The following is a 27,137-nucleotide window of genomic DNA, read 5'->3' on the forward strand; positions in this document are numbered from 1 at the left end:
TTATCCTGCCAAGAATACATATTATTTGATATTAAGTCTTGGTTGTCAAAGAATTTTCCTAAGTTAATAGAAAGCAAGACAGACATTGTTCCTTCTGGTCCTCTTGTTCATTGATATGGGATATATGTCTATAAATGTCAAACTATAGTATATATTTTCTTGGTTTTGAATATATAAAAATCATTTTTTATCTGCTTTTAACTTTTAAAGGCAGAGCAGTCTCTTTTTAACAAAATTGTCTTTGTGTGCATTTACTTGTTTTGGCTCCTTACACTTCATAAATACTAAAATATTATAAATACTGTTCTGCAAGCTGTACTTTTCTGTTAATGTAGCAATACAAATGCAATAACAACTTAGTAATAACACCGATACTGGCAAGAATTGCTTTAACCTACATTTGACACATTACACCAAATTGTCTACCACATTATGAAAGCAAAGAATACATTTGATTACATGGCTGTAATATTTTGATGAAAGGGCAATGTAAATGGAAAATGGCTTTCAGTATTTTAAGGTCTCTTCCTTCTGGAGGGTTTGAAAATACAATTGCTCTGAGGATTGTGCTTACTGCAGTTTTGAATTCTCAATTAAAGCAGCAAGCAGAATACTGTATGTAGCCTGAAGCATATAATCTGTCCATTTAATAGGAAATGAAAGACATTTTATTGCAGTTACAAAATTTTATTGTAACTTTAACTCATTGCCAGAACTGGCCTCTCTCCAACACACAATTCAAATAGAAATGCAGAAGTCTAAACGTAACATCATTTTAGGCCCAGTAGAGAGAAGTGCTCGTTCAAAGGCTAATAAAACGAGAAAGGAGTATGAGGGGAACTCTTTATTGGAGTAAAAAGGGCGTGGGGGTGGCATGGATAATTAAGTTACTGGCGTAGGCTACTATTTTTCAGACAAACCTCCTGGATGCAAGAAAAGGATAATCAGCCTTACAATCACTTCCTGTTTACTTGCCTTACAGAGTCATAGCACACGCCAAACTCATCCAACAGTGTCTGAAAGGTTATTTTGAATCCTGCAGTTTACTGTACACCAACAACTTGCCAATTTATGAACAATGTGAATGCTTCCAATCCAGTATATAGTCTAAAATTAAATTGATTTCTCACTGCAAGGGGAGCCATTGCAAATGTGTGCTGTGATGATGTAGTCTTTTTTTCTTAAACTGCTTTAGAGTAGCTGCTAAATTGGCAAAGTTTCATTTGAGAGCTGTGCCTACAGGCATTCATAATCTGCTTACACAAGCAGCCTTTCTTGCCTGTTTCAGAAATCCACTTGGCTGCCTTTCTGGGGATTGTACTTCAAATACACTAAGCTTAAATAGTAATAGAAAATACATGCTACAAAATAAATTATACAGCTTTCTCAAAATATAATTTAGATTTAAATTTTCGTATTTTATTATTTGACAGATTTTCTAGTTGTCCACCGTGTAGAACCAGAAATGTCAGACTGTGTTTTTTCTTATATTTCCTAAAATGAAGTGCAACAAACAAACAAATAAACTACCAAAAAGTAATGAAGAATTAATCGCATAATTACATTGGAATGCACACAAATTAACTGGCAAAGATGAACAATGTTGTCCTGTTTATGGAATAATATTTATTGATAACATTTAACATATTTTACTTACAGATATTTTGTCTAGAAATTAACCGTCACTGCACATCAACTGACAGAACAACACATTGTATTCCCAAAAATAGAAACAGAAACAAACAAACGAGGAGAAGATATCCCACCAAACCATGACCTCATGCACCAATTCACCACCAAATTAAAAAACAGTATGGCAGTTCAACTGGCTGTAAATATATTATGCAAATACAGACTCACCTCATTAAAACAAGGAACACGACTATGTAAAAAAAACAGTAACTACTGTATAAACCCAGGATTATTACAGACTTAAAATGTCTGCATATGCCTGTTGTTTTTCTTATGGAACATTATAGAAAAGAAAACATCCATCTTTGTGGTCATTCAACATGCAACTGATCTGACTGAGCAGAGCTCAAGACAGTTTGTGTCTCTCTTTTCCATAGTAGCTGATCCATGTCTGCATTCTTCTTTTAGGACCATGTGTATTCAGCATTCAGCAGCACTACTGTCCAAAGGTACAGCCAAGGCGTCAGGTTGATTGGTGCTCTTTTGTGAATTGGTGCTCAAGGCTACGGAGAAGGAGGAGTCTTCAGAGAATTACAGGATCCTCCCTGGCTACTACCTGTGGTCCCCTGGTACTGCAAAGGAGAGTCAAGCAGAGACAATGTGACAACTGTGCAATGCATGTGCAAGAAAGTCTTCTCTCACACAATATAAACAGATGTACAGCCATATCAAATAAAACCAGAGCCAACATTTTCTAAATCCCAGTTTTTCATCTTGGAATCTCCAAATAAATGTACTAACCACCTACAGAGTTGTGAATCGGGCAATAAAACAAACAGTCAATGTCTCCCATTTGAATCTGGATTTTTGTGAGGTCAGTTTATTTATGTGTTCACTCAATTCTATTGGAATAGACTGTGACTGTTTTTTTGCCAACTGCAAGCAAAAAGATAAAAGCTTCCACAGACAAAGTGGCTTACTTGGCAAACAAACATGTAAATAGACCTGTGTTTTAAAAAATATCAGCACAGTAGGACTACAGTAATTGCAGTTTGGTAGTGGTGAAGGGCTTTTGAAGACAGAATAACTTTGACTGAAATGAACAGGGAAGAAGTAAATAATGTTGCTTCTTGGGGCTCCAATGAAGATTTCAAATTACTACATACTCTAATGGCCCTGGAAGAAACATAACAAGCTCAATTTCCAGTTTTCTCTGACTTTCACTGTCTCTTTGTATTTCCCAGGCACAGACACTTAATGTGCACACAAATACACACAATAAACCCATTTTTCCAGGCTGAGTGCACAGGTCAGCATGACTTCCTGTTCTCTTCTGTCAGAATATCGGTTCTATATCTCTCTCTGTCTCTCTTAGGTCTCTGTCTCATCCACTCTGCTGCAACTCCCAGTAAACTTTTTCCCAAGGGTAGATATTTGGGTAATTGTATTGATTTTATTTACCACATGTTAAAAACATGAACTGCCCACAGAGAGCTGAGAGGTACCATACATGTACCACATGTATCAGAGCTTTGTCTACTTTGCCTCCCTCGCTTGTTTCCCACTGCACTATCTCAAAAAAGAAAGAAGATAAAGACTGAGACTGAGTGAACTGGCACAGTGTCAAAGACAGGGGGTCTGTTTTGTATAGGGACCTGTCAGACTAGGGACCTGTCAGACTAGACTACTACTGAGATAACTGTGTGCTTAAAAACATTTTACACTAATTACTGCGCATTGCCATGGTAACTTTGGAAGAAGCTGTGATCTGTCCGAGAGAAAGTTATGTGTCCGCCATCAGATCCAGACAGAAAAACAGCATCATCCTCTGTGGACTGTTTGGAGGGAACCACTTTCTGTTCAATGAAGATTATAATATTAGATATATAATGTTTGTGGGCTACTTGATACTATCAAAAGGGAGATGTTCTTTGTTTTAGTTTTTGCTTCCATGTTCAGTAGTTTACAGCCATATTCCCCTTACAGCTGACCAAAAACCTTTTCAGTCTCATTGTAACAACACGCTACTGTATCAGTGAATACTAATAAGCCCACTGTGCCAGTGATAAGCTTAGTCACATATTCATATACACTTTTTTCATCCTGCAGTCCTCTCTAGCGTTGGCAAAACAGTGATAATCTTTTGCTATAAATTTTTTGCATTGCTAATAGTTTTTTTACAATAGCTTGTTGTTCATAAACATTGGTAATCCAATTATTTGCCTTAAGTAATCTTCTTTCTCCTTTAATATTGGCACCATGTTATTATATATTGTATATATTCAGTTTTCAGGTTTTCTACTGAATCTTCTTACTCTTACTGCTTCAATTACTTAATTTCACAACAGAGCTAAATACAGCGTATCTAATATTCTTTCCTGGAAATCTACATTTTGCTTGCACTTTAATTCAGTAATTATCCCCCAAAAGCTAAAACAATATTAACATAAACATTTAAATTTCACATTCATTGAACCATCCAGCACATTTCTTTTCGTTCATTCATTGTTAGTTCTACTTTGCTCTAATATTTGGTTGATAACAGCATATTCCCGCCTGAGGAACAAAACCTGCATGTGTAGGAGCTACATAACAGTTTTGACGGCGTTAGTAGCAAATCATGTGTAGCAAGAACAAAAATGTGGTCATATTCCAAATCTGGTCAGTCCTCGTGCCTGCATGAAAACACATGTCAGAGTGAAGTCACCTCACCTCAACGAGAGGATGCCAGTGGGCGACAGGTTTTCGGGGATACGTGAGCATTTCACTCCAGTGGTCTCGACCGAGGCTGTCTGCATCGTTGCCAACTCGACACACTCCAATGACCTCATTGTGGCCTACACTGTACATGCAGGAGGGAGAGAGATAAGTAGTGTGATCACGACCCACCCTGCATTCCATAAATAATAATGCATTACATCTTGAGTGTGAAAAGAAATAACAAACTGAAATGGTTGTATTATATATGTGACATGAACAAAGATCAGATTTTACAAAATCATTACAGTGTGTATATTTTTATATTAGATTTAATCCGTTTTGTCCTGCAGCAAGTGCAAATTAAACATGACTCATGCAAAATAGGTGCAAAATACTGGATGACTTATAAAAAGCTTTGTAAAAGCTCCTAACCGGTCATAGTCCATCACTGCAATCAAAAGGCTGATCTGCTCTATATTTTCCGGAGGGACATCAAAGACAATGGCCTCATTATAGACTGGATTCAAAGTGTTCCTCTTTGTTGATGTCTTCCTCTTCTTCAGTCTGCGGCCTTCACACATTAGTGAAACCTTCACATATGGATCTATGAAAGTGAGAGAACCGGAATGGGATTACATACATTTTCATTCAGGATACCTGTTGTAGACAGCATCAGTTTTTAATTACCAGATGCACCGGTGATATCCATGGCCTTAAGATTGCGGGCCTTTATCATGGTAATGGTCAATCTGCCTGCAGTAGGCAAGTAACAGAGCGAAAACATCAGATCCCCGAGGTCCACATTATCCTGAAAGACAACACAAAACACATTAACTCTACTGTAGCTTTAGGTATCTATTGCTTTTATACTCATAAAAGCAACTTCACAGTCATTTTTAAATAGGCATTTTAATAATAATGACATTATTTTCTAGTAATGCTGCTTTTCATTACTGTACACCAGCCGAAGGTGAAGAATAATGGCATGTCGATCTGACATTTGGTTACAGAGTTGAAACATTTCTCTTAAGGAATACTCTTCTTCTGTCGCATTGTTCTAAAAAAAGCCTCCCACATTTCACCCGACATGGAGACTTCTGTTCAGCTGCAGATAGGCAGAAGCTCACTTATCACTTGCTCTTAAAATAACTCCACTAAAGAAGTGAGAACCAGGAAAGCACACAGACATGTCTGGTGAAGACAGTAACTCCTACAGCAGAATTTCTTGCTCATCTTTTGGTACAGTATGACGGGAAGACTGTGTTTGTTATATGAATCAGGTGTCATCTGCTATTAACCTGCATTAAAATCATTTGTGAAGGGAAGCTCAGTGAGTTTAATCAGTGTGTGCACATAAAACCTGAGAACTAAGAATCAGTGGTATCACATTGATTTCATAGAGCTGCTCCCATAACTGTGATTGAGATAATGAGATAATGGCATCTAATTTCTCAAATTTATCAGGAGATTAAGGAAGGTTGAAGTGAGCCTCATAGTGAACTGAACTACAAGGAACAAACAGGAATGTTTTTATAGGTAATTTCAAGCAAGCTTTTAGCTTTGAAAAATAGTCCCCTTTGGATCATATCAAGTGCTTTTGTAACACACACTTCTATCTGCCAGGAGGAGAGCTCAATGACATATTTTCATTTTTTTTAGCAAGTCTTAAGAAAGTGTCTCACACACGTATACGCTTCGTCATGCAAAATACAAATGTGAAAAAAGCTTTTCTGAAAATTTGTGTACTTATATTTGGAGCCTTATCTAAGTAGGGGTTTAATTAGTTTTAAAACATGAATATATGTTTGAAAAAAGAGCAAATAATACTCTTTGCATAATGTGAGACATAGCGCAATAATATGCATTACATAGAGTCTGAAGAAGTTCAATTGTAATTTCATTATGATAATAGGTCTGGATAAAGAAGGATTATATTCAGTGTCCTTCTCTCTCTTTCTCTCTCACACACACACTTTTGTCTTTCTTTCTATAAAGGCAATAAGTCTTTTCTACCATTTGTCAGTGTCAGTGGCATAGGACTGGGAGAGAAAAGGCGACTACACTGGGCATTCATGTGAGGAGTTGCTAAGCATGAATGTCCTCTTCTGTGATGTGGCACTTGTTTTTATCTGTGTATTTTTGTGGGTGGCATCTGAGTATGAGTGTGAGAAAGAGAAAGCGAGGTAGAGAGGGAGCGAAAGAAAGAAAAGGAGTTCTCCCCCGAGACCTAAATCGCTTTGTATCTTGACGTGGGTCTTTTGTTACAATCAGGATCAAGTATTCAACAAGGCTGTGGTATAAGGCATTTTAATTTGCATGATGGATTGGCTGACAACCCCTCCACAAAAATGCATTCCACATCCCACAAGGATCCTGTGGGTTTTGCATGCTTCATAGTTCATGGTCTTTGTACGTAGTCGAGATACAGGTGGGAAGAGAGAGATTAGTGCTTTATTTAATGTGCTCCAGAATCCCTCTTAGGCAACAAATGGTATTTAATGTCTGCAGGCCAAATGTCACACTGCAAGTAACTGTTAATCAAGTTACATCCCAAATTTTACAATTTGCGCATACAGAATTTGTGTCCTCGCACATTAAAAGCCAAAACCATCAATCAAAATCATAAATACAATAACAGAAGCCAAAAATTTGCCACATTTAATGGTAACACATTATATAGCTTTTGTTTGTATTGCCATTGCCAAAAGCACACACTCTTCATCAATCTGTTTCTATTGCAGAGCTAAACAAGCCAAATCTGGCAAGGACACAAACCATATGGTCAATCCCACTAGAAATCACGACTAAATAATAATCTTATCATTCCTATCAGTTAAGTAAATTAATCTGTATAGTGATGGCCCTGCGATGGACTGGCGACCTGTCCAGGGTGTACCCGGCCTTTCGCCCGATGCCAGCTAGGATTGGCTCCAGCCCCCCGCGACCCTGTACGCAGGATAAGCGGTTGACGATGGATGGATGGATGGAATCTGTATAGTGATTATGACAAATGGGCTCTACTGATGTACAAAGATGATTGGCTTGTTTATGAGAATATATGTGTGGGGCCTGTGTGCAAATGTCTGAGAACAAGCATTTGTGCAAGTGTAAGAGTCTGTGTGTTCTGTATGTGTGGGTGCACATGAGCTGAGTGCAAAACTGAAAAGAGCCGAACAGTGGAAGAATGCAGTACTCCAGATACTGTGAATCTCTGGTCGCCATCACCACCTGTCACATAACATTCTATTCCAACATGGGTTAACAATCAATAATAACGGTCAGATGTGTCAACACTCCCCCACAAAAAAAGAAGATCTAACAAAAACATACAAAAATAAAATAACAAAAATATCAATACTTTTGTCAATACCAATATTACCCTCTACTTTCTATCGGACACACTGACAGAACAAATATCTTCATGTAATTTTCTCGTTGTCATGACTACTCATTTCTAATCAGGCGTATTTTAGGTCAACGTCTGCAAAACTTTCTTGACGCTTATGACAGCATTAGACAGTGTTTTTGTCTTACTGGTTGTATTAATTGTTTAGCAAAGATATAGGCATATGCTTTAAAGATAAGAGCAAATGGCAGTGCACATCCCTGTTATCTGTTTCATACAGGCTTTGCCCTCTAGCAAACTCTATCGGTGTGGCCACTCCTGCAAAGAAACACACTGAAATATGTATGTACTTGCTCAGCCAATTTGTGCATGTCCGACCATTCCCCACACACAGTGTAGGATCGTGATGTACTTGCAGTCAGACATGAGCATAAAAGAGTGCGGGCATCAGTCTTCTTATGTGGGAGGAGTGTTGTTGCTTGATTTTGCTTAATGAGAGGTCAGATAGCTTGCATTGGAGCTTGGCTCTGTACCTGTCCAACCAAGGAGTCACTGAATTCATGGTTCTATTAATCTGTCAAGTTGATGTGAGTCACCCCTGTGAACGTATAGGGCTCCTTAGAGGCTTAGGTCTGTGAGAAACAGAATGGTTACACATTGTGACCCTAGAACTACAAGCACAGAGGGAACACACCAAACTTGTCATCCTCCTCAAGTTGCTGATGCCCCCATTACATACTAAATACTAATTCTATGCAGTATGCCTAGTTCACTGTTTGTGCACTTAGTTTACAAGAAACTGATAAACTTTATCCTACAAATGTGATATTTTGTCATGAGCAAATCAAGCGTAGTGTTAGTTCAGGCAGGCAAGCTCAGCTCACAATCCCAGCACATCAGCTGATAGCAGCCATTTTAAAGCCAGCCACATCAGCTGACAGCTCAGCTGATCCCTCTCTTAGCATTCATTGGTATTTTCCATTCAAAGCGCCTTATTTAAGCTGCTACAGCCTGCCTGCCCTTGCTGCTTCCTCTGCAAGCAGCTTGTCACCCACCATCCTGGCTCCTCCTTTAGAGTGTCAATAAACATTAATCAGCTAGAAAAGTTGCACCTAATTCCTAATTTCCTGGTTGTGAGTATCTCTTTCATTTTCTATGTGCACTGAGGCCATAGTGTCCATCAACACCACACTCAAAATTCAAGTGAATATACTTATACATATTAATATCTACTATTTATATACTGCTGCTTATTTTTGTCACTACATACTCAAAACCCAGTTAGAATTTGTATCATGAAATTGGGACACAGCTGCTGACTTTGTGGATGCCAAGTGGGGTTATGATGGCTATAAATATGGCTTGTACTATGTGACGGGCCAAGCATCTACATGTACATTTCACTGCAATCAGTGGTGACAAGCAGAGTTTGTTAGAGGGATCCATGCAATCTTCCTTTGCTTTCAGCACTGATAGGTTGTGCAAATATAGCAGCTGGGTGAAGCAGTAGGATACAATGTGTGTGTGTGTGTGTGTGTGTGTGTGTGTGTGTGTGTGTGTGTGTGTGTGTGTGTGTGTGTGTGTGTGTGTGTGTGTGTGTGTGTGTGTGTGTGTGTGTGTGTGTGGGTGTGTGTGGTGTGTGTGTGTGATAGAGAGCGAGAGAGATTCAGACAGACAGAGAGGCAGAAAGATTCTGGCCACCAGTATTTTTAGAGACTATGAGTAGGAAGCTGTTAATGGTCTTCAGCACACCGTATGTGAGACTTAAACATTAAACCTTTGGATGGTAAGCTGATATTTGCTGCAATTAGTAGACACCCACCATGCCACGAATTTAAGCTTAACACTGAAGTAACATACATACAAAAGAAAAGACAGAAATAAGGAAAAAACTGCATTTCAGCCTTACAGTACAATAAACATTATACAACATGTTAATCATTGTGTAGAAATGACCATGACTAAATTGGCATTATTTCAGCCGATGCGGTCTTTATACCAGAAGAGTCACTCATTCACTACTGTAACCTTTCTCCCTGCTTACTTTTTCAACCAGAGAAACCACACCAGAAACAGTACATCTGTATGATTATGAAAATAATTAACTAAAGTTCAAGGCGCAAAATTCATAAACTGTATTGCTTTCCTTCTCGTCTGTGGCACGATACATTTCATCAGTAATGGAATACACTAGGTTTGCTACCTCACCATTTAAACTGACCTGTGACAGTGCAGTTTCCACATTATTTGCTGCAGGCTCATTGCTGAAAAAGGCATGCTAGTATTTTGCAGCCCTGCAAGAGACAGCAACCTGACAGAACCAAATGTGGCAGAATTAAAACAGAATTTCCTTGGGCTAGTTATTTCCACAACCCTTCAGATTTTGAGTGCTTAATTGGATTTTAGATTGTTCCGAGGTTTGTTAGAGGTAATCAAGTTTTACTATACGTAACAGTGATTTAGAAACTAAGAAACTCAAACTCCAGTTTTGAAAAACGTGAAAAAACTTGCACTTTCATACAGGAAGTTTTTCTTCTTGGTAGTTTGTGTTTACATAGAGTATATTTTTTGTTGTTTGTGCATTTTATTACTTTCACCATGGGATAATGAGAAACATCCTGTCGATTCCTCTGTATGTCTGGTACATGTAGAATAATTGACAATAAAACTGACTTTGACTTTAATCACAAATGGTCAAGTAGTGCACAACTCAACTCCACAGAATATATATGTACAAAAATATACAGTTTTCAGTATAATCTGAATGTGACTGAGCACCACATTCACATTCTGATTGAGGCTGATGTTTTATAGTACATAAATATTAATATTAATATTCTGCTCTTTTGGGGAATAAATGGGAACAAGACATGCAAGACGTGCTCAGATAGGCGGTTCTAGATGATTATATATTATGGCTGTTACACAAATTAAAACATGTTCAACAGATGCCTTTTAGATGAAACTAAAAGCAAGACTACCATCTGGCTGGTATAATAATATTCATACACAGAAATGATACACAATGGCGCAGTTATCCTCAATGAAAGCATGACTGGAAATGAATGTGAAAAATCAATGATGCAGCTTTCTCTTCTCTCTCTCAAAGCAGAAAAAACATTTTAACAAGTTTTAAGGTTTCAACAGGTTTCTTTTCCCAGCTAAACTACACACTATCACATTACTATGGTGGCTTTATTTATTTAGCCCGGATTGATAGGTGGATCAGTAAGGCAAACAAGGTTACAGGCTAAGGGATAAAGCTTGTTAAACTTAAATGGCTGCAGTGCACACCAGTCATTTGTATGTGCGGTGAGGAACATAGCTGCAGGAGACAGGCCTCAAAACCAACACAGGTAGAGGATGCTTTGCTTATTAGATGCACAAGAGACAGACACACAGATACTCGGTAATATCATCCTGTGCTGCTTTATATACTGTACAACTGATTTGTTTTGCTAAATTTAGCCAGAAGGTTGCGATTACAGTTCAGCAATAGTCAAAATTTCGTTTTAAAGAAACAAACTATAGCATATGACAGCTTGGGTTTTATTGTCGGGGCTCGATATATAAATTATCAGTTATGATAACATTGTACTCAAGAGACATTGCTGATATTTCCAACAGGGCAGCAAACCCCAGCAGTTAGACAGGTTGTAAACAAACCCTGGATGTTAGTCAAATTTAGTTAAAAGAGAAAACAAAGGGGAATGATAATTCAAACTGTCGATTGTATACATCCATTACAGTTTACAGACTGACTGTGTTTGTGCCCTGCTGGAACTACTTTTAGCTTTGTTGCCATGTTCTAACCAAGATCTAATACAAATATTATCATAACAGATGTAACTACAGGTTGAAGCTGTAAAAATTTTGCCCATGTTGTAAAAAAACAAAACATAGTTTCTCTTTAAACAGTGGTGCCTCATTAATCTTGCTTGACTTTTATGAAATGAATTGTCTGCAGCAATCTATAGCAAGGAGTCTTATTAATGCCACGGATGCCGTAACGGATGGGATCAATTGCACATCACAGCTGGATAAGATCACACACTGAGATGCCTGTCAATGAAGCAATTGCTGGAAGCATATACCCATAAATAAATTACCCATGAATGTGTGGTCCTCATTCCCAAAGTCAAATAGGTCCTCACAAAGTAAGTGAGATGTACAAGAGCACACATACACAAACACACACACACACACACCCAGTCAATAAGGTAACATGGCAAGAGGCTTTAAGTCCTGTTGACCTTAGTCAGTTTTGCACTGGATATGATTTACATATGTTGAAAAAATGGTAGGTCCCAGTAAAGTGCACTGTATTTAAATAAGTAATGCTAGATGAAGTAACTGTGTACATTTCCTAAATGTCTCTCTGTCCTTCATCTGTATCAACTGGCTGTAATGTGCACAGTAACAATGTTTGGTACAAAAGGAAGGACTTTGGTTAAATCTGCCATGTATTTTTTAAATTATAGCTCCTTCCCAATGTCTCTTAGCTGTAGAGTACATTTAAACAAATGTTACAAATTGCTCTACAAAGAATCAAAAGGCAATATATCAAGTGTATAAAAGTTATTATATGTCAGTACAGGTGAGACAAAGAATTTACTTTACACTTCATAGTGTCATTGAGAGACAGACTGTGCTGAAGTGAAGGACTCAAATGTGGACCAAATATGTAGCTCTCTATAACGTTGCAGCAAATCTGTCAAACTCTGTACAACACCTTTTGTTGTATTAATTCAAAGTTAAATATAGCACGGCCTATCTAAGTGAACATGACATCATTTTGAACTTAAGTGCTGACTCACCGAGGAGACGTACTGGATCTCCCGGCAGAGTTTTGTCTCCCTGGGGAAATCTGCCAGATCCAGGAAGTTGTCCACAACCACTTGGCCAATGATGTCATGGCGTGAAAATCGGTCGAAGTCATATACACTGAAGTGCAGCTTACGCGTGGGAAGCTCAGAGTAGGCCACAGGAAACAGGAAGACCTCATCAAACACAGGGTTCAGCGTCTTGCGGTGCACCTTGGTCTGGTGCTTGGTCATACGATCAGGGAGAAGGTAGATCTTAACATAAGGGTCAGAGGTACCAGAAAAGTCCTTGGCTGGGAGGTCTTCTGCTTTGTGGATCTTTACTATTAACTGTTCCAGGTCACAGTCAAATCTGAGGATAAAGTGGAGGCGCCCACAGCCCCCTCCTCGGCGACTGCCTTCATCTCCCTCAAGTGAGCGCTGTTTGTAGAGTTCAGGTTTGAGGCGACCAAGGCCCAGCCCCATTCCAGTGAGGGAGTCCTGCCTTTGGAACTGGGCCACGTTGAAGTCTGGGTTAGACAGGTTCATATGTCTGCGAATGGACCCTTGTCTGTGGGCAGAGGAAATCAACAACAAACATCATCATACAACATCAGCAACAGGTTCAACAGGTTGACTCAGAAAAGTGCCCTATATGTGGCCAGTCATAAAGTAGGTAGGTATTTGGAGTTTAGATGGTGAATTGGTGTATAGTTTGTCCTGCTCTTATGCAGCAGACCAGAATCACATCCAATCACAGAGGAGTAGTTGACATTTGATTATTTTATTGACCTAAACCAAGCGTTAGTTGCCTAACCTTAACCATACTTTCGCCATAATTTATTGCTTTAATCACAATTTTCCCATAACCTTAAACATACCACAGTTGCCATGCAGATATCTTGTGGAAACAACTATTTGAAAAGCCTTGGCATTGAATGAGGTTTTGAAGAATCGTCTCACTAACTAACATTGTAACTGTGTTGAGAGCCATACAGAAGAGCACTGACAGCTTTAAACATCAATGAATGTTAAGTGTTGGATGAATGTGTTATAGGTTTCTAAAGGAAACCTCTAACAGTTCTGGCAAAGACAAAGAAATCAAAAAACATCTTATACTGACCCAATTTCAGACATTGAGTGACCAGAGGGTGGGGGTTCAGTGGTCTGTCTGTGCATACGAGGGTTAGTGTGAACACCATTTTCCCGGCTTTTACTCTGGGCGTCCAGTGGGATGTCTGGAGATGTGTGACTGATCTTCATAGCTGCCTCTGGTGTGGCCAAGACCACAGGTGGTGGTGATACGGGAGTCACTGGAGCCTCCACGGATACCACAGATGCCATCGGAGTGGGCTCTCTGGCGATGGAGCACTGTGATGACTCACGGCGGTTGTGGGTGGGGGGGTCCACGGCTGTGTAAAGAGGCTGCCTGGGTGCAAGCTGTGAGGGCAGAAGGCTCATGGTGGGGTTGAGGTGTCCATGGGCCTCCTTCGTGGTGGGGGAGAGACCACGCTCTCTCCATGGTATCCAGCAGAGCTTCCAGGAGACAAATAGGGAGACCCCAAACAATGCCAAGCCACAGGCAGTCACTACCAGTGACAACAGACTCACCGATATATCTGAGAAGGTGAGACAGGAATCAATAACTGACAATGAATTGAGTTTGCTTTCTGCCTTGTTGCAAAGCCATCACCATCGTTAGCAACTTTTATACAGTAAGTAATGTGAAAACCCTTTAAAAATGTTTCATCATAGTGTAATTACATTAACTCATATGTATGTGCTATGTTATGCTGGTTTTTCATTCACCTGTGGTGTCACATGTAGTGAACAACCCCACACATGTAACCGTGGCAACTGACCTTGCTCTGTGTTTCATTACCTCATCAAAGAGATACTCTTGTTCACGCCTAGCTGAGGAACTCCAGGACACCAGAGACACAGACCTGAACTCCCTTTTGCAAACAAAGTTTGATGTGTAAACGTGACAAGCCAGGATATGTGAAAAGGAGACACAACCCCTGCCTTCTTGAGCTAAAACAATGTTTCTTTATAAACTCTTCTCTTCAAACAATAATCCTTGCTAAATTAGTAGTGGTGTTTGCCTCTATTTGAGTAGTTATGTACCATGTTGTTCCTATCTGTTGTTGATATTATTGCTGAAAAGAATCTAAATAAGTTACTTTTGCAGTGTTTTCATTTTCAGCAAGATTAAAGACACTCCTTCATTTTATGTGTAACCAATGCTTGTTCACAATACTTTCTCACACAATTCCTTTAGAAATGATGATAAATGTCATACTATATGCTATTAGTTGCCAGCTTGAATTTAAGGCCAAATAACTAAATTTTCCAGCTCCTGAGAAGATTGTTTTTGGATTAATCTAAGCTTTCCTCATGTAACCTCAGCTCCCCCAAGTGGACGAAATAAGTATTACATACCATCGTCGGAAATGCCGCCCCCAGCAACGCCGCCCCCGGCAACGCCTTAAGAATTCAACCAGCGCAACAAAGTCTTTGTTTCGCATGAAGCTACACACGCAAAGTGCCACGACTTCAGTTTCCCTCAGTTCCAGCAACTTTACTTGTTTTATTTTCTTTCTTTTGTTTTGTTAAAAGTTATCAGTCCGTTAAGTTACACTGGTCTAATTCAGGAACGACCAAGTTCCCTTCTAAGCTTTTTCGTCGAGCCAACTTCACCGAGGTCAGACCCAGCTACGTGGCCTCGCCAGCGGCAACAAAGGACACCTGAAAACAGCCGAATTGCCAGATGGCGGACGGCCAACCCTTGAGGTTTTTCTTCAGTCAGACACGGAGAACCTAGGAGAATCCCCTAGCAAAAAGCCAGGATCGGGCAGCTAGCATGGGACCCGTGCAACAGGCCAAAGCAGCCCGCCGACAAGCAGTAAGACCAAACAAAGCATTCTGTGGTCAGGGATGTCCCATAGTGTTAATATTGTCTTTTTAACTCCTAAACTCATAGCTTACTTTCATTAGTTTTCCTCTGCCGTATGAGTCAAATGCTTCCCACAATCGAACCACCATTCTCATTGTTTAGCCATTGTTTATTCCTCTGATGTATTTAACCACCTTTTTATATCACCTTAGTTAGTTAATAAATTCACTGTAACCAAGGAATTGTGTGTCTTGCCTACTTCTAAGTCCCTGCCAAGAGAATTTACCCTTTAGATATGAGACTGACTGATTGATTTAAGATAATTGAGCGATTATTAACTAACTGATCACTGGTGAATAATTGTATAGTTATTAAAAGTTACCTAGAGGTCTGGAGACTTTTAAATATTTTCTGAATATTAAAATTCATAATTGGGTATTAATTCTCATAAATTTATTAAAATTCATACATAGTTTAGACATGCTACACACGTTATAAGAATGTCTTCAAATTATGCTTCATTGCACTACCTAACAAAAAAACTCATTATGACAGTGGCGATAACGTCCTATGGGGACTTCTCTCCCCTTATTTTCTTCACGACAAGATTAATTTGTATTTACTACAATTATTTAATTATCCTTTGGAGCCTCATGCCTGCCCCCCAAGTGGAGTGTGGCCCATGTTGTAATTTTCAGTCCTTTGCTGATAACAGAGGAGGAATGGTGTGTTGAAACAAAAGCAGAAGCAAATGCCTGTTCATAAATTCTCATTGAAATACTGCAATTCTGTCAAAGGGTTGAGCTGTTTTATTCACAACAATTTAAAATGTTTACAACAGTTTTGGAAAAGGGGGATTTAAAGCAAACTTAACTTACTTTAAACTTAAAGTAAACTGTAGTTACAACTGTGTATAATTGTGAAAATAAATGAGCACTGAGGGGAAAATGGCCAGCTTGTCAGCATCAACTCTGGCAGGTAGAAACCACCTTAATTTATTTGACAAGTAGAAAGAAAAGGATAGGTAGCCATTAACACACAGTTGACACAAAACAGACAAAATTCCCTTAGAAGAGAGTTTAAGACTGTGTCAAACACAGGAAAAATCTCGTCTGCCAACTTTCCAAGCTTGTAAGAGTTGATTTTAGTGCTACAGACTTGCACTCTCTTCTGCTAAAGTAGTTGTTATACAAAGCACAGAACAGCAAATTGAAGATGTCTGTAAAGATAACAGTTTAGTTGTTGTTGTTTAGTCACCTTATGAAACCCAACCAGACCCACCAAGTCTTCTGTTGTAGTAGTTTAACCAGACATGTTCCAGCAAAAATGCTATGGTAATTATCATGCACAGGGGTGCCACGAGATTAAAACATGAAGAAATTTCTCATCAGGGTAAAATCTGTCTTGCAAGACTCATGCAATTGACACTATTCACACGCTGTCACAATACACATGAATTTTCTCCATGATTTTCTCACACAGTGAAAATAATGAATTCTCATTAAATATGACGTCTACAGGAGAAACATATGTGTATCATCAATACAGTATCCCTGAGCGCCTTACTGTGTTATATTCCATTATATTTTTATCTTTTTAATTGTCACCTACCACCTGAATTTTGTGCTTCCCTTTATATAAATAAAAACATTTTCACCATAAAATGATGCAGGAAAGGCAGAAGAAATCACAAGAATGCAGGAAATTAAGTGTTTAATGCTCAATATTTTCATATAATCCAGCATTGAAGATTTCTAACAAAATTGCATTAAAGTATCATCTTGTCTCGTTCTCGTGAACCCAATAGTGTGTCTCATCTCGTGAGCTAAGTGTCTCATCACACCCCTATGCACAACATGTATTGATGTTAGTGTACTTGTGGGCAAGAGCAGAAGCAGTGGTTGTGGGAGTATAAAAGTTTTACATGAGTATCACACCAGGCTTTAGTCTGTCAAGTAAGAGTATCAAAACATGACACTGAATATTCCGGCAGTACATTTGTTTATACCAGCACAGGGTGTGCGAGTTACCATGGAAAGGGTGGTGAGGTGACAACCAACACAGTCATCAAGGGCATGCTCAATCATTTCTGTTTTCATGGTGGATGACTTTCCCCAAAATAACTCTTCTTTGAAAGATAAATCATAGAAACCACTGCAACACAACAGTGCTGGGGTACAATCTATGGCACTATGGATAAATAACATGAAATTTTACTAGTCAGAGGAATTTAGATCATCATGGCACATAGAGGGAGTACCTAATTATTAACATTTGTGTTTTGTTAAAAAAAAATTATTTTTACTTAAATCTTTTTGTCTTTTCTTCTGACTTTATTAAAATCCATTATATAGGAAAGTACTGAAGCGATAACCCTTGCCTTTGCCACAAACTGGGATTTACACATTTGATGATGGTGAAGGGGAACGAGACACTGCGTCGGTGACGACACTATGGGAACGCCTCTGGGCGTGGCAGGGCTGAATTATGAATGAAACTACTCCAATCCTATTGGTGTTGCTAGAACGGTAGCGTGTGACGGCGTAACCAGAGGCGTATATAAGCACGCCGGCACACAGGACACATTAGACCTTTTCTATGAAGCAAGGCACTCCAGGCGGGGTGAGGTGTGGCGGACCAACCCAGTGTCTCGTTCCCCTTCTCGGGGAACAAGGGTTACATACGTAACCTGAGACGTTCCCCTTTGAGGGAACTCGAACTGCGTCGGTGACGACACTATGGGAACGAGATACCCACCTAGGCCGCGCCGAAACCCCGTCTGCCCCCAGCGTGTAGAACCTGACGGCACGACTAGGAGGAGAGCGCACGGGTGCCGGGTGCAGAAGGAAGGTCCACAATGTAAAACCAGATGAAAGTGTGAGGAGTGGCCCAGCCAGCCACGTCACACAATTCCTGGAGCGACGGAAGGCCCTAGAAGCCGCCATGCCTCGAGTAGAGTGCGACCTTACGGCCATAAGTGAAGGCAAACCGCGCACCTGATAGGCCAGGGAAATAGTCTGAACGATCCAGTTGCTGATCGTGTGTTTGGAAGCGGGGAGCCCAGCCTTGGGGGACCAGAAACACACCAGCAACTGATCCGGGAAGACCTCAGAGTGTAAATACTCAGCGCTCTGACAGGGCAGAGCAGATTAAGTCTCCCATCCTCTGCCGTCACATGAGGTGGCCCTGACACTCCCCGGGGCAAACTCCAGGCATCGGGGAGAAACCGAAAGTGCCTGGAGATCCCCCACCCTCCTCAGAGAGGTGATAGCGAGGAGAAAGGACATCTTAAGGGTCAGGTGCTTGGCCTCAGCCGACTCCAGGGGTTTGAAGGGGGCCTCAGCCAGCGCTTCGAGAACCACTGAGGCCAGTTTGCATAACGGGCACGAGCGCAGACCCCCACCAAACTCCCCAGAGCTCTGAATACCGCCAACATTTCCAGGCAATTTATGTACCAGGAGAAATGATGCTCCTGCCACGAGCCTCTCGCAAAGTGGCCGTCCACCAAGCGGATGTCGTCCGACACGGCTTGATGGGGAGCGCCGGCGTCTGAAGGAATGAAGCGAGGGTGGGAGAAAGATAGCTCGCGAGCGCTTCCTCCACCGAGGCATCGTTCCAAAGCCATGCTGCTTAGTTTCTGTCACGCTGCTGTAGTCCAGTAGAGGGGACGCAGTAAGTCGTGCAGAGCAGCATTTATTTTATTTTATTTTTTATTTTTTTTGTTCCATGATTTACACAACTCATTGTGTAAATCAGGAAAGAATGGCAAGGATCGACGCGGGGGTGGCGCTTGGGCTGCAGAAAAGCTCATTGAGGTTGCTGCCGGCCCGCGGCTCCTGCCCCACCTCTCATAGCTGGCCGTGGACTGATGATGTCGGCCCGGCTCCCGGAAGTCATCCTCCATGATGCTAAGCACGTCTAGCTCCTCAGAATCAGACTGTGCGAGCCTCTCCAGACTCATACCTCGGGCAGGAGAAGCCGAGAAACGGGCTCCCGAACGGGGAAGAGAGGAGGCGGAGTCAGCAGATGAGGACCGGAAAAAGGCGTCAGCCGTCCCAACGCCCTCGGAGATATCACGCCCATGACCGTGACCAATGAACTGGACTAATAAATTTGTTTTGATTCCTGCAGAATGTCAACATCACTTGAATATAGTTTTGAAATAAGGATATTTTAGACCTGGAATGTGGTTCCTCAATGAAAAAGAGGCTGTCGCCGTGCAAGTGCATTTTCGATGCAAGAAAAATTACATAATTAAACTGGATAATTAGTTCGCTTATTAATGTCAGGGGAAATGGTGCAGATTGAATTTCCAAGCAAAGGCTATTGGTTGTGAAAGCACTCTAATCAAGAGGTTGGACCGCCTATTGAGTTTTAGGCGCAGAATGTTCAATGAATGAAGTCATATGCGTTGACTTCTCATTTCAGTTCAATTTAACGCAATCAAGCGTGCAAATGATGCCTCACCTGAATCTGACCGTCTTCCGAAAAGAGAGCCGCACGAGACCTCAGCACCCTCAGGGACCGGGCCTCGCCATGGCCGCATGCAGCCCCCTCGAGAGCTGCCTGGGCGTACGACATCCCCAGACAGGAAACACACATCTCATGAGTCTTCCTAGCCACGATGTTGCGTGGGCATGGAAAAACACATTGTCGGAACTGATTACCAGACATGGTCTCTACTGCTTCGTCAGGACTTCCAGGTAAGACAACAACTTTCTCGATAGTGGAGCTTCCAAACATACTCAGAATGCCTGCTGAATAGAAAGAAGCTAATGTGTCCTGTGTGCCGGCGTGCTTATATACGCCTCCGGTTACGCCGTCACACGCTACCGTTCTAGCAACACCAATAGGATTGGAGTAGTTTCATTCATAATTCGGCCCTGCCACGCCCAGAGGCGTTCCCATAGTGTCGTCACCGACGCAGTTCGACTTCCCTCAAAGGGGAACATATGAAACTCTATTTTATTTATGCTCGCATTAAAATTTCGACTAGACCTATGTTATATATTTAGTGGAGTTGTGTACTTTCCAAGAATGTTCAAGCCCATAGAAATCAGTAATTTTATTCAAGGTAACAGTGGTTGCCTGTTAATGGCGTCGTATCCCCTTTACCCCCTCTAGTTGCTATAACTTTAACACAGGATCAGCGAGTGAGGGAGGAAGTCGGCGAGCATGACTAAACGTAATGTGAATAAAACTTGAATACATTACCTGGTCTGTGAACATGATTTCTGACTGAGTTACATCAGATAGATTTTCATCGGCAATGGTGGTTGTTCAACAAGACATCAGCCCCCATGATACCACGCTACTTCAAGACATCCTCAAACTACATGAATTATACACTGTACGTTTAATTTGTCTGAGACCCTAAACAGAAGTAATGCCTTTTCTGGATTTTCTGTAGCAGACAAACAGAAATACGTTATTAGTTTAAAATCATGTTCATGAGTAGTTAAAGTCATGAAGTATGAAAGATAAAACAATGTTAGGTATATTTTGTTAGTGGTTAGGAAAACAAAACACAAGGGTTAAGGTGCACCTGGCCATTTTACATAAGATACAATATATTAAACATACTAGTAAGTAAATCAAAAGCTTTTCTTTCTGTGTCAGTGTCAGACCATGATTCACTGTTATTTATTCATATGAGCCTGCTGTATGCACACTAATCTGGTATCAGTGGCGCACAGCAAAACAAAAAAATAGACTCAGAACAGGATTAATGATGTGAATCGCCAGCCTTGGTGCTACAAAATAATATGCAAATCATTTGCAATGTGTTTGGCTTTGAAATAATTATTAAGATATTGTTAAATGTTTGTTTTAGTCAACGTTTTATGTTCGTTATCCTGTTTTAAGACTATCCCACTGTGCGTAATTATCAAAGGCATAAACATTATATACGCTGTGCTGTCTCACGCTTTGTGCTCCTATGCATGCTTGAGTTTTTAAGAAGCAAGGGGAAAAAAAGATGAAGTGATGATTACTATAATCACTCAATAACAAGATGACAGCAGAGCTGGTCTCTAACAAAGTCTGCATATGAACGATATGGTGTGCACTGCATCTTAATCTTAAGCAGTACCTTTCACATACATCCACCGGAGGGGAAAATATAAAAAACATTTTTGCTATTAGCAGATAATGATAGTGTGGTAAAATAATAACTAGCATTATGAATAGTGTTCTGAACCTTGTCAGCCTAGTCCTTTTGGCTATGAAGAGCAAAGGGTACATTTATTGCCATGCACTGCAATTTCCGCGTTTGACATGTCATTAAGTGTCCTTTTTAATTGTTTCTCACCAAGTTTTGCCCTCTGCTTGTCTTAATGGATATGTCCAGATTTTATTGAAGTCTACTTTAACACAATACACACATGTCCATTGACAGACAACTGTAATCATTCCTTCTCTCTGAATTGGCTGTGATGTGATCCCTCCTGCTTTAGAACGGTAGAAAATGTGGGAATCTACCATCCAAACATGCATTTTTAACACGAGGCTTCAACAGTCTGAGTCAGACTAATTAAATGAGTATCTTCCAAAGTTATGGCCCTTTACAAAATTATCTCATGCTTCCCTTGAAAGTGTTTCCTTGCGGAGCTGTAGCAGAGGGATACTAACACACTCTAAAAAAGACTGAACAGTGGTCAACTGATTTGAACTTAGACTGCTAAAGCATCATATTAGCTTTGTCTGAGCTATGTAATTCAGTTTTGTTAATTTTAAAATTAATAGTCAATGCCAATATTTCCGCAGCTGTTCACAAAATCATTTATGACCAATGTTAGGGGTGGACATTGCAAAGTAATACATCACTGTTGAGTAGCAGTAGTAGTGTTACTTGTAGTCGTTAAATATTCTGTAATGACTTTTTTGACCTTTCAGTACATAGTACAAATTTTTTTTCAATTTAAATTTGTTAGCTAAATGATGCCAACAAATCAAAATGTATGATGGGTGGGTAAATTAGCCTATTTTAGATAACTCAACATTGTTTTACTATAATGTTAATATTCATGTGGAGCTGTGGGAGAAGATTGTTTCAAGCTGTGAGGACATTGTAGGTGGAGGTATAGCTTATTTTTAAATTGTAGAAAAACCCGTCCAGTGATGGTTTATGCATCATTCATCTACTGCTCTTTTATTATGGTAGATATTAATTATTGATTCTATTTATTTTGAGAAACTTTTTTGTGCACTGCAAGTCTCTGCTTACAAGTCTGTGTCTAATGTTAAAAATTTACTTAAATTGTACTGTAAAGCTGCTGTAATTTTCACTTTGATTTGAATGTATTAAAATATCTTCAATCTTTGAGGTAAATCTGTTTTTGAAAAGTCCAGGCTCCTGCATAGTGTGTTTTAATAGCACCAGTCTGCTGTATCATCCTAACCACGTCTATTATTGTCTAAGCCGCCTTCTTTGTGAGGGCAGTGATACAGACTAATGCCCAGTTTATGTGCTGACTGTGCAACATGCTGTTGCCTGCAGTAACCAAACCAAAGGGATTTTAGGTATATACATGTGTGCACAGTGTTAATGAAAATTTGTTGGGATTTCCAAAAGAAAAGTGATTTGTGTATAATCAGTGTAATTACTAGTAATGAGTAAAATTATCCCTTTTCAGTTTAGAGACACTAATCATTGCTTTTCCTGAGTATCTACCCTCACATTGTTCAGCACGATGTGTCACTTTATTAACCAAAAGAATTTAAAAGTGCATGCTGGTAGGGTTTAAAGAAAGATCATCATAATAAACATAATGAGCATCTAAAGTAAATGTTACCCCCATAATTACCAGAATAGAGAATGTACAAAGATAATAATAATAATAATAATAATGTAGTTCTTGTATGAGCTGAAAAGCCTGCCATGTACCTGCATTGACAGGTAGCAGTGACCATTATTTGGCATTTGGACTGTAATTATTACTGGCACAATAAAAAGCAAATAAAATGAATAAAAATAAAAAGCTAACCTCACTGTTGCACAGTAAAACCAAATGTATGATTTTTACTTGGCAGTACCCAGCAAAACTTCTATTTAGAATTTAAAACTGCGCACTAATCTCCTCCTGTGTTACAGCTGATGTCAGTATAGTTTTTTAATATGAAGATAATATTAACATTATTGTGTGCCATCACGGAGGCATGATGAATTAGTTACAGGTTAACAATTTTCTAGACTCATCACATTTAATACTGTCATGTTTGTTTCAAGATATGCCACTAAATGTCTAATAAAAAGAACTAGATTTTTTTTATTATGCAGTTTAGTATTTACACATGCAGCATTTACTGGATGCAATTTTAGTGGTATATTCTGTTTTGAGTCTTTGATGATGCTTCATCACAGACAATTAGATGAAAAACAAACATGCTTTTAGAAGAGTAACTAAAATCACAGAACATCTTATACAACCAGGACTAATCTTGAATCATCTCTGCTATGCAGCGGATGCAAAGCCAATACACAAAACACAATGAAAACATGTACTAAGGAATGCTGTAAAATGTTGTGTGTTCATTAGTTTAGGCCATTAACATGCATATAAGTTACAAGTAAATGAGATAATATGTCATACCACATTTAAAGATTGTCTATCCTGCAAATCTCATGGCACTGCCTAATACAGGACTGTGTGGGTGTCTGTCTGTGTGTGTGTGTGTGGGGGGGGGGGGGGGGGGGGGGGGGGCACTGTAATAAGACCTTGCACAGGAACTCAGACAAACTGTCCTTTCTCATGCTCTGAGATTCTGTGAATACCAGAAAATGTGTGATTTGGGAAAAAAATGTGGAGAAATTGAGGGACTTGCTATCTGAGGACACTGAGCCCACAGTCAGCTTGGCAGGCTGCCTGAGTGCTGCCTGTCACAGAATAATCTATAGACATCTTGAAGAATTTAGAGCCTGCATCATGGCAGAGAGGGTGGACCAATTTTAGTGCACAAGACCTTCAAAGGTGCAATAGTGTAGGAGGAAAGCAAGTGCTGAAAAAGCAATATCTGGAACTTCTACCTCCTTGCGATGTTGTTGTTCGCCTTTATCATGCCTCTCTGTGAGTAAAAACGGCAGTTATACAGTTATTTAAAATAGCTTAATTTCCTCCTTGTAGTATCATTAATATTAACACAACATGGTATATTACACATGTGAGTGGTTCTGATTGGTTGTCCTAATGACCCTGCTGGTTCTGTCCTCACAGGATGCTAGTTGCATTGGCCTGATAGTACATGTCTAACAAATTAGATGAAAACTATTAAAAAACAGCAGTGCTTATGTTTAACCTTTGGAAAATACACTTATTTACTATCTTGCCACATGCAAAGTGTTAGATGAAATGATAAATATTACCATTGTGTCTTTATGGTAAATATGAAAGATACAGCCAGCAGCCAGTTAGCTTAGCTTAGTCGAAAAGGCTGGAAACAGGGGGACACAGCTAGCTTGGCTCTGTTAAAAGGTAACAAAATTGGACTACCAACACCTTTAAAGCTCATTGATTAAAACATTAAATCTTGTGTAAACACGACAAGTTGTGTTTTTTATGGTGGTTATGTGCTGGACTAATGTAGTGTTCACATCATATTGAATGGATGGGAAAGACTCCCATGTTGGCTGTGTGAAGAAACTCTGGGTCAAACGGTGTTGCACCTTTGATATTGTGTGTACTTCCTATGTCCTTCTATAATGGGTGCTGCCATCATGCTCTGTGACACATGCCAGCGGGAAATGACATTAAATCATATTGGCAAGCCACTCTGCTAACTCCACTGCACTACCTACTATAGCAATACTACTTTTCAAACTGTCAGTGCAATGGAAAAGACATGATCGTCTATATGATGAATAAGAGAGAGGAGTGAGCTGAGAGATTAGGGAATAGAGGAAATAAAGAGGAAAAGGTTGGAGGAAATGGAGAGGGGCAGCAAGAGGACCAGAGTGGGAATTCACAAAGGGCTTTCATGTGGTGAAAAATGATAAATAATTATACAAACTAATAGGAGCAGAATAAATGGAGTAGGTATGTGGAGGATTGCAGTTACTGTGCTCTCTCGCTCCTTCACATGTTCTCCCTTACCTTTTCTCTGTCTTCTGCACACACACTCACACACACACAGACAAACTCACTCAGTGTTGTCATCACTTCAGAGGGCCTTACATTGACTTAAATTCATATCCCCAAGACTTACCTAACCTTAACCATAAACACTATTTGCCTAACCCTTATCCCCAAAAGGAAAGCCGGTCCGTGTAAGCAGATATGTCCCCACAACATGGGTAATACAAGCTCAGGTTCGCACACATGCACACATGCCATTCCGATGATATGGTTAGCCTAGGTGCTGGTTGGCCTCATGATGAAACGTGACTATGCTATGATCACATTAATTCTTCAAGTGTGACTGAATGTTGGCGTTGGTTTTCAAAAAATAGCCTACGCCCTCTTGTGCAATACAGTTATATCTAAAGTTCAGTACGTCCACTTATTAAATGTTTCACGTTGCCCACAGGCTATGAGCAAGCCTACGAATTAAATCTGAGCTAAACTTTCAAAGAAGTAGGCCAGTATTCAGGAAGTGTACCGCCATAGTAACTGCGAGCCCAGGTACCAGCGCAACTCATCCAGGGAAGACAATAGCCTAATCATCCAGTTTTATATCTGTGCAAATGTGCACACGTGTACAGAATGAACTGGACTAATAAATTTGTTTTGATTCCTGCAGAATGTCAACATCACGTGAATGTAGTTTTGAAATAAGGATATTTTAGACCTGGAATGTGGCTCCTCAATGAAAAAGAGGCGGTCGCTCTTGCAAGTGCATTTTCGATGCAAGAAAAATTACATAATTAAACTGGATAATTAGTTCGCTTATTAATGTCAGGGGAAATGATACAGATTGAATTTCCAAGCAAAGGCTATTGGTTGTGAAAGCACTCTAATCAAGAGGTTGGACCGCCTATTGAGTTTTAGGCGCAGAATGTTCAATGAACTGAAGTCATATGCGTTGACTTCTCATTTCAGTTCAATTTAACCCAATCAAGCGTGCAAATGATGCCTCACCTGAATCCGTATAGCGTGGCCTGGCAAGGTCTCGGAAATAGTAGATAAAATCCAGGCAGTGTTCGTTCTGCACTTCCCCCTTCGAACAAAGATCTGACAGCAGTTCAAGTGCCTTTTGACAAATCTCATCATCTTTGTCTCCAGGCATTTCCCACCAGCATCCTTATAAATGGAGGGTCTCTAAGGCACCACCACCCCACCACTCCGCCCGCCTGACAGTCACCTATTCCACGCTGCTCTGCACGGCTTCTGGAGTCAAGCACACATCCAGCGGCACTCCTACCTACACGATGGATTCGACGGAGACGCTCTGTTTTAGAAAGAACGATAGAACACCAGTCCCAGTGATACAGAAAACAAGTAGCCCTTCCCACATGTGCAACACAAATAGTTTTTATGGAACATTCAATCAAATGGTCCCCTCACACCGCTGCTGTCGTTGAAAGCCACCGGTTGAATCCACGCATAGCCGCTGCGGCGCCGCGCGCTGTCCGAGGTGCTGAAATGTGTGCGCGCCTCAGAGCCGGACTCCCGCTACAGTGAATCTTTGCACCTGGCGGTCTGTTGTTATCTAATGTCTTTACGCCTTCGAGCGGTAAGAAGCTCGGGAAAAGTTGAGCAGCATTGTACTGTAGGGAGAAATAGCTGGATCTGAGAGCAGTGCTACCTGTAGCAAACGATTACTTCTC

General features: G+C 40.2%; 1 protein-coding gene across 2 annotated transcripts; it reads right to left on the bottom strand.

Annotated features, from left to right (window-relative positions):
- Nucleotides 1-1,469: 1,469 nt before the first annotated feature.
- On the bottom strand, nt 1,470-27,137 carry syt9a (synaptotagmin IXa). Of its 2 annotated transcripts, XM_038700522.1 has the most exons (7): nt 26,449-27,137; nt 13,604-14,099; nt 12,496-13,051; nt 5,020-5,140; nt 4,765-4,936; nt 4,345-4,474; nt 1,470-2,264 (listed from the first exon to the last, which is right to left on the bottom strand). In XM_038700522.1, exons 1-7 carry the CDS (start codon nt 26,594-26,596, stop codon nt 2,196-2,198), a joined length of 1,692 nt encoding a protein of 563 aa, XP_038556450.1. In that variant the 5' UTR covers nt 26,597-27,137; the 3' UTR covers nt 1,470-2,195. The 2 variants fall into 2 exon arrangements, with proteins under 2 accessions (XP_038556450.1, XP_038556451.1); XM_038700523.1 differs by lacking the exon at nt 1,470-2,264 and having other exon boundaries at nt 4,336-4,474.

The sequence above is a fragment of the Micropterus salmoides genome, unplaced genomic scaffold, assembly GCF_014851395.1.
Source record: "Micropterus salmoides isolate LMB-PRFRI ecotype aquatic unplaced genomic scaffold, ASM1485139v1 Ms_hic_scaffold_6, whole genome shotgun sequence".
Lineage (NCBI taxonomy): Eukaryota > Metazoa > Chordata > Actinopteri > Centrarchiformes > Centrarchidae > Micropterus > Micropterus salmoides.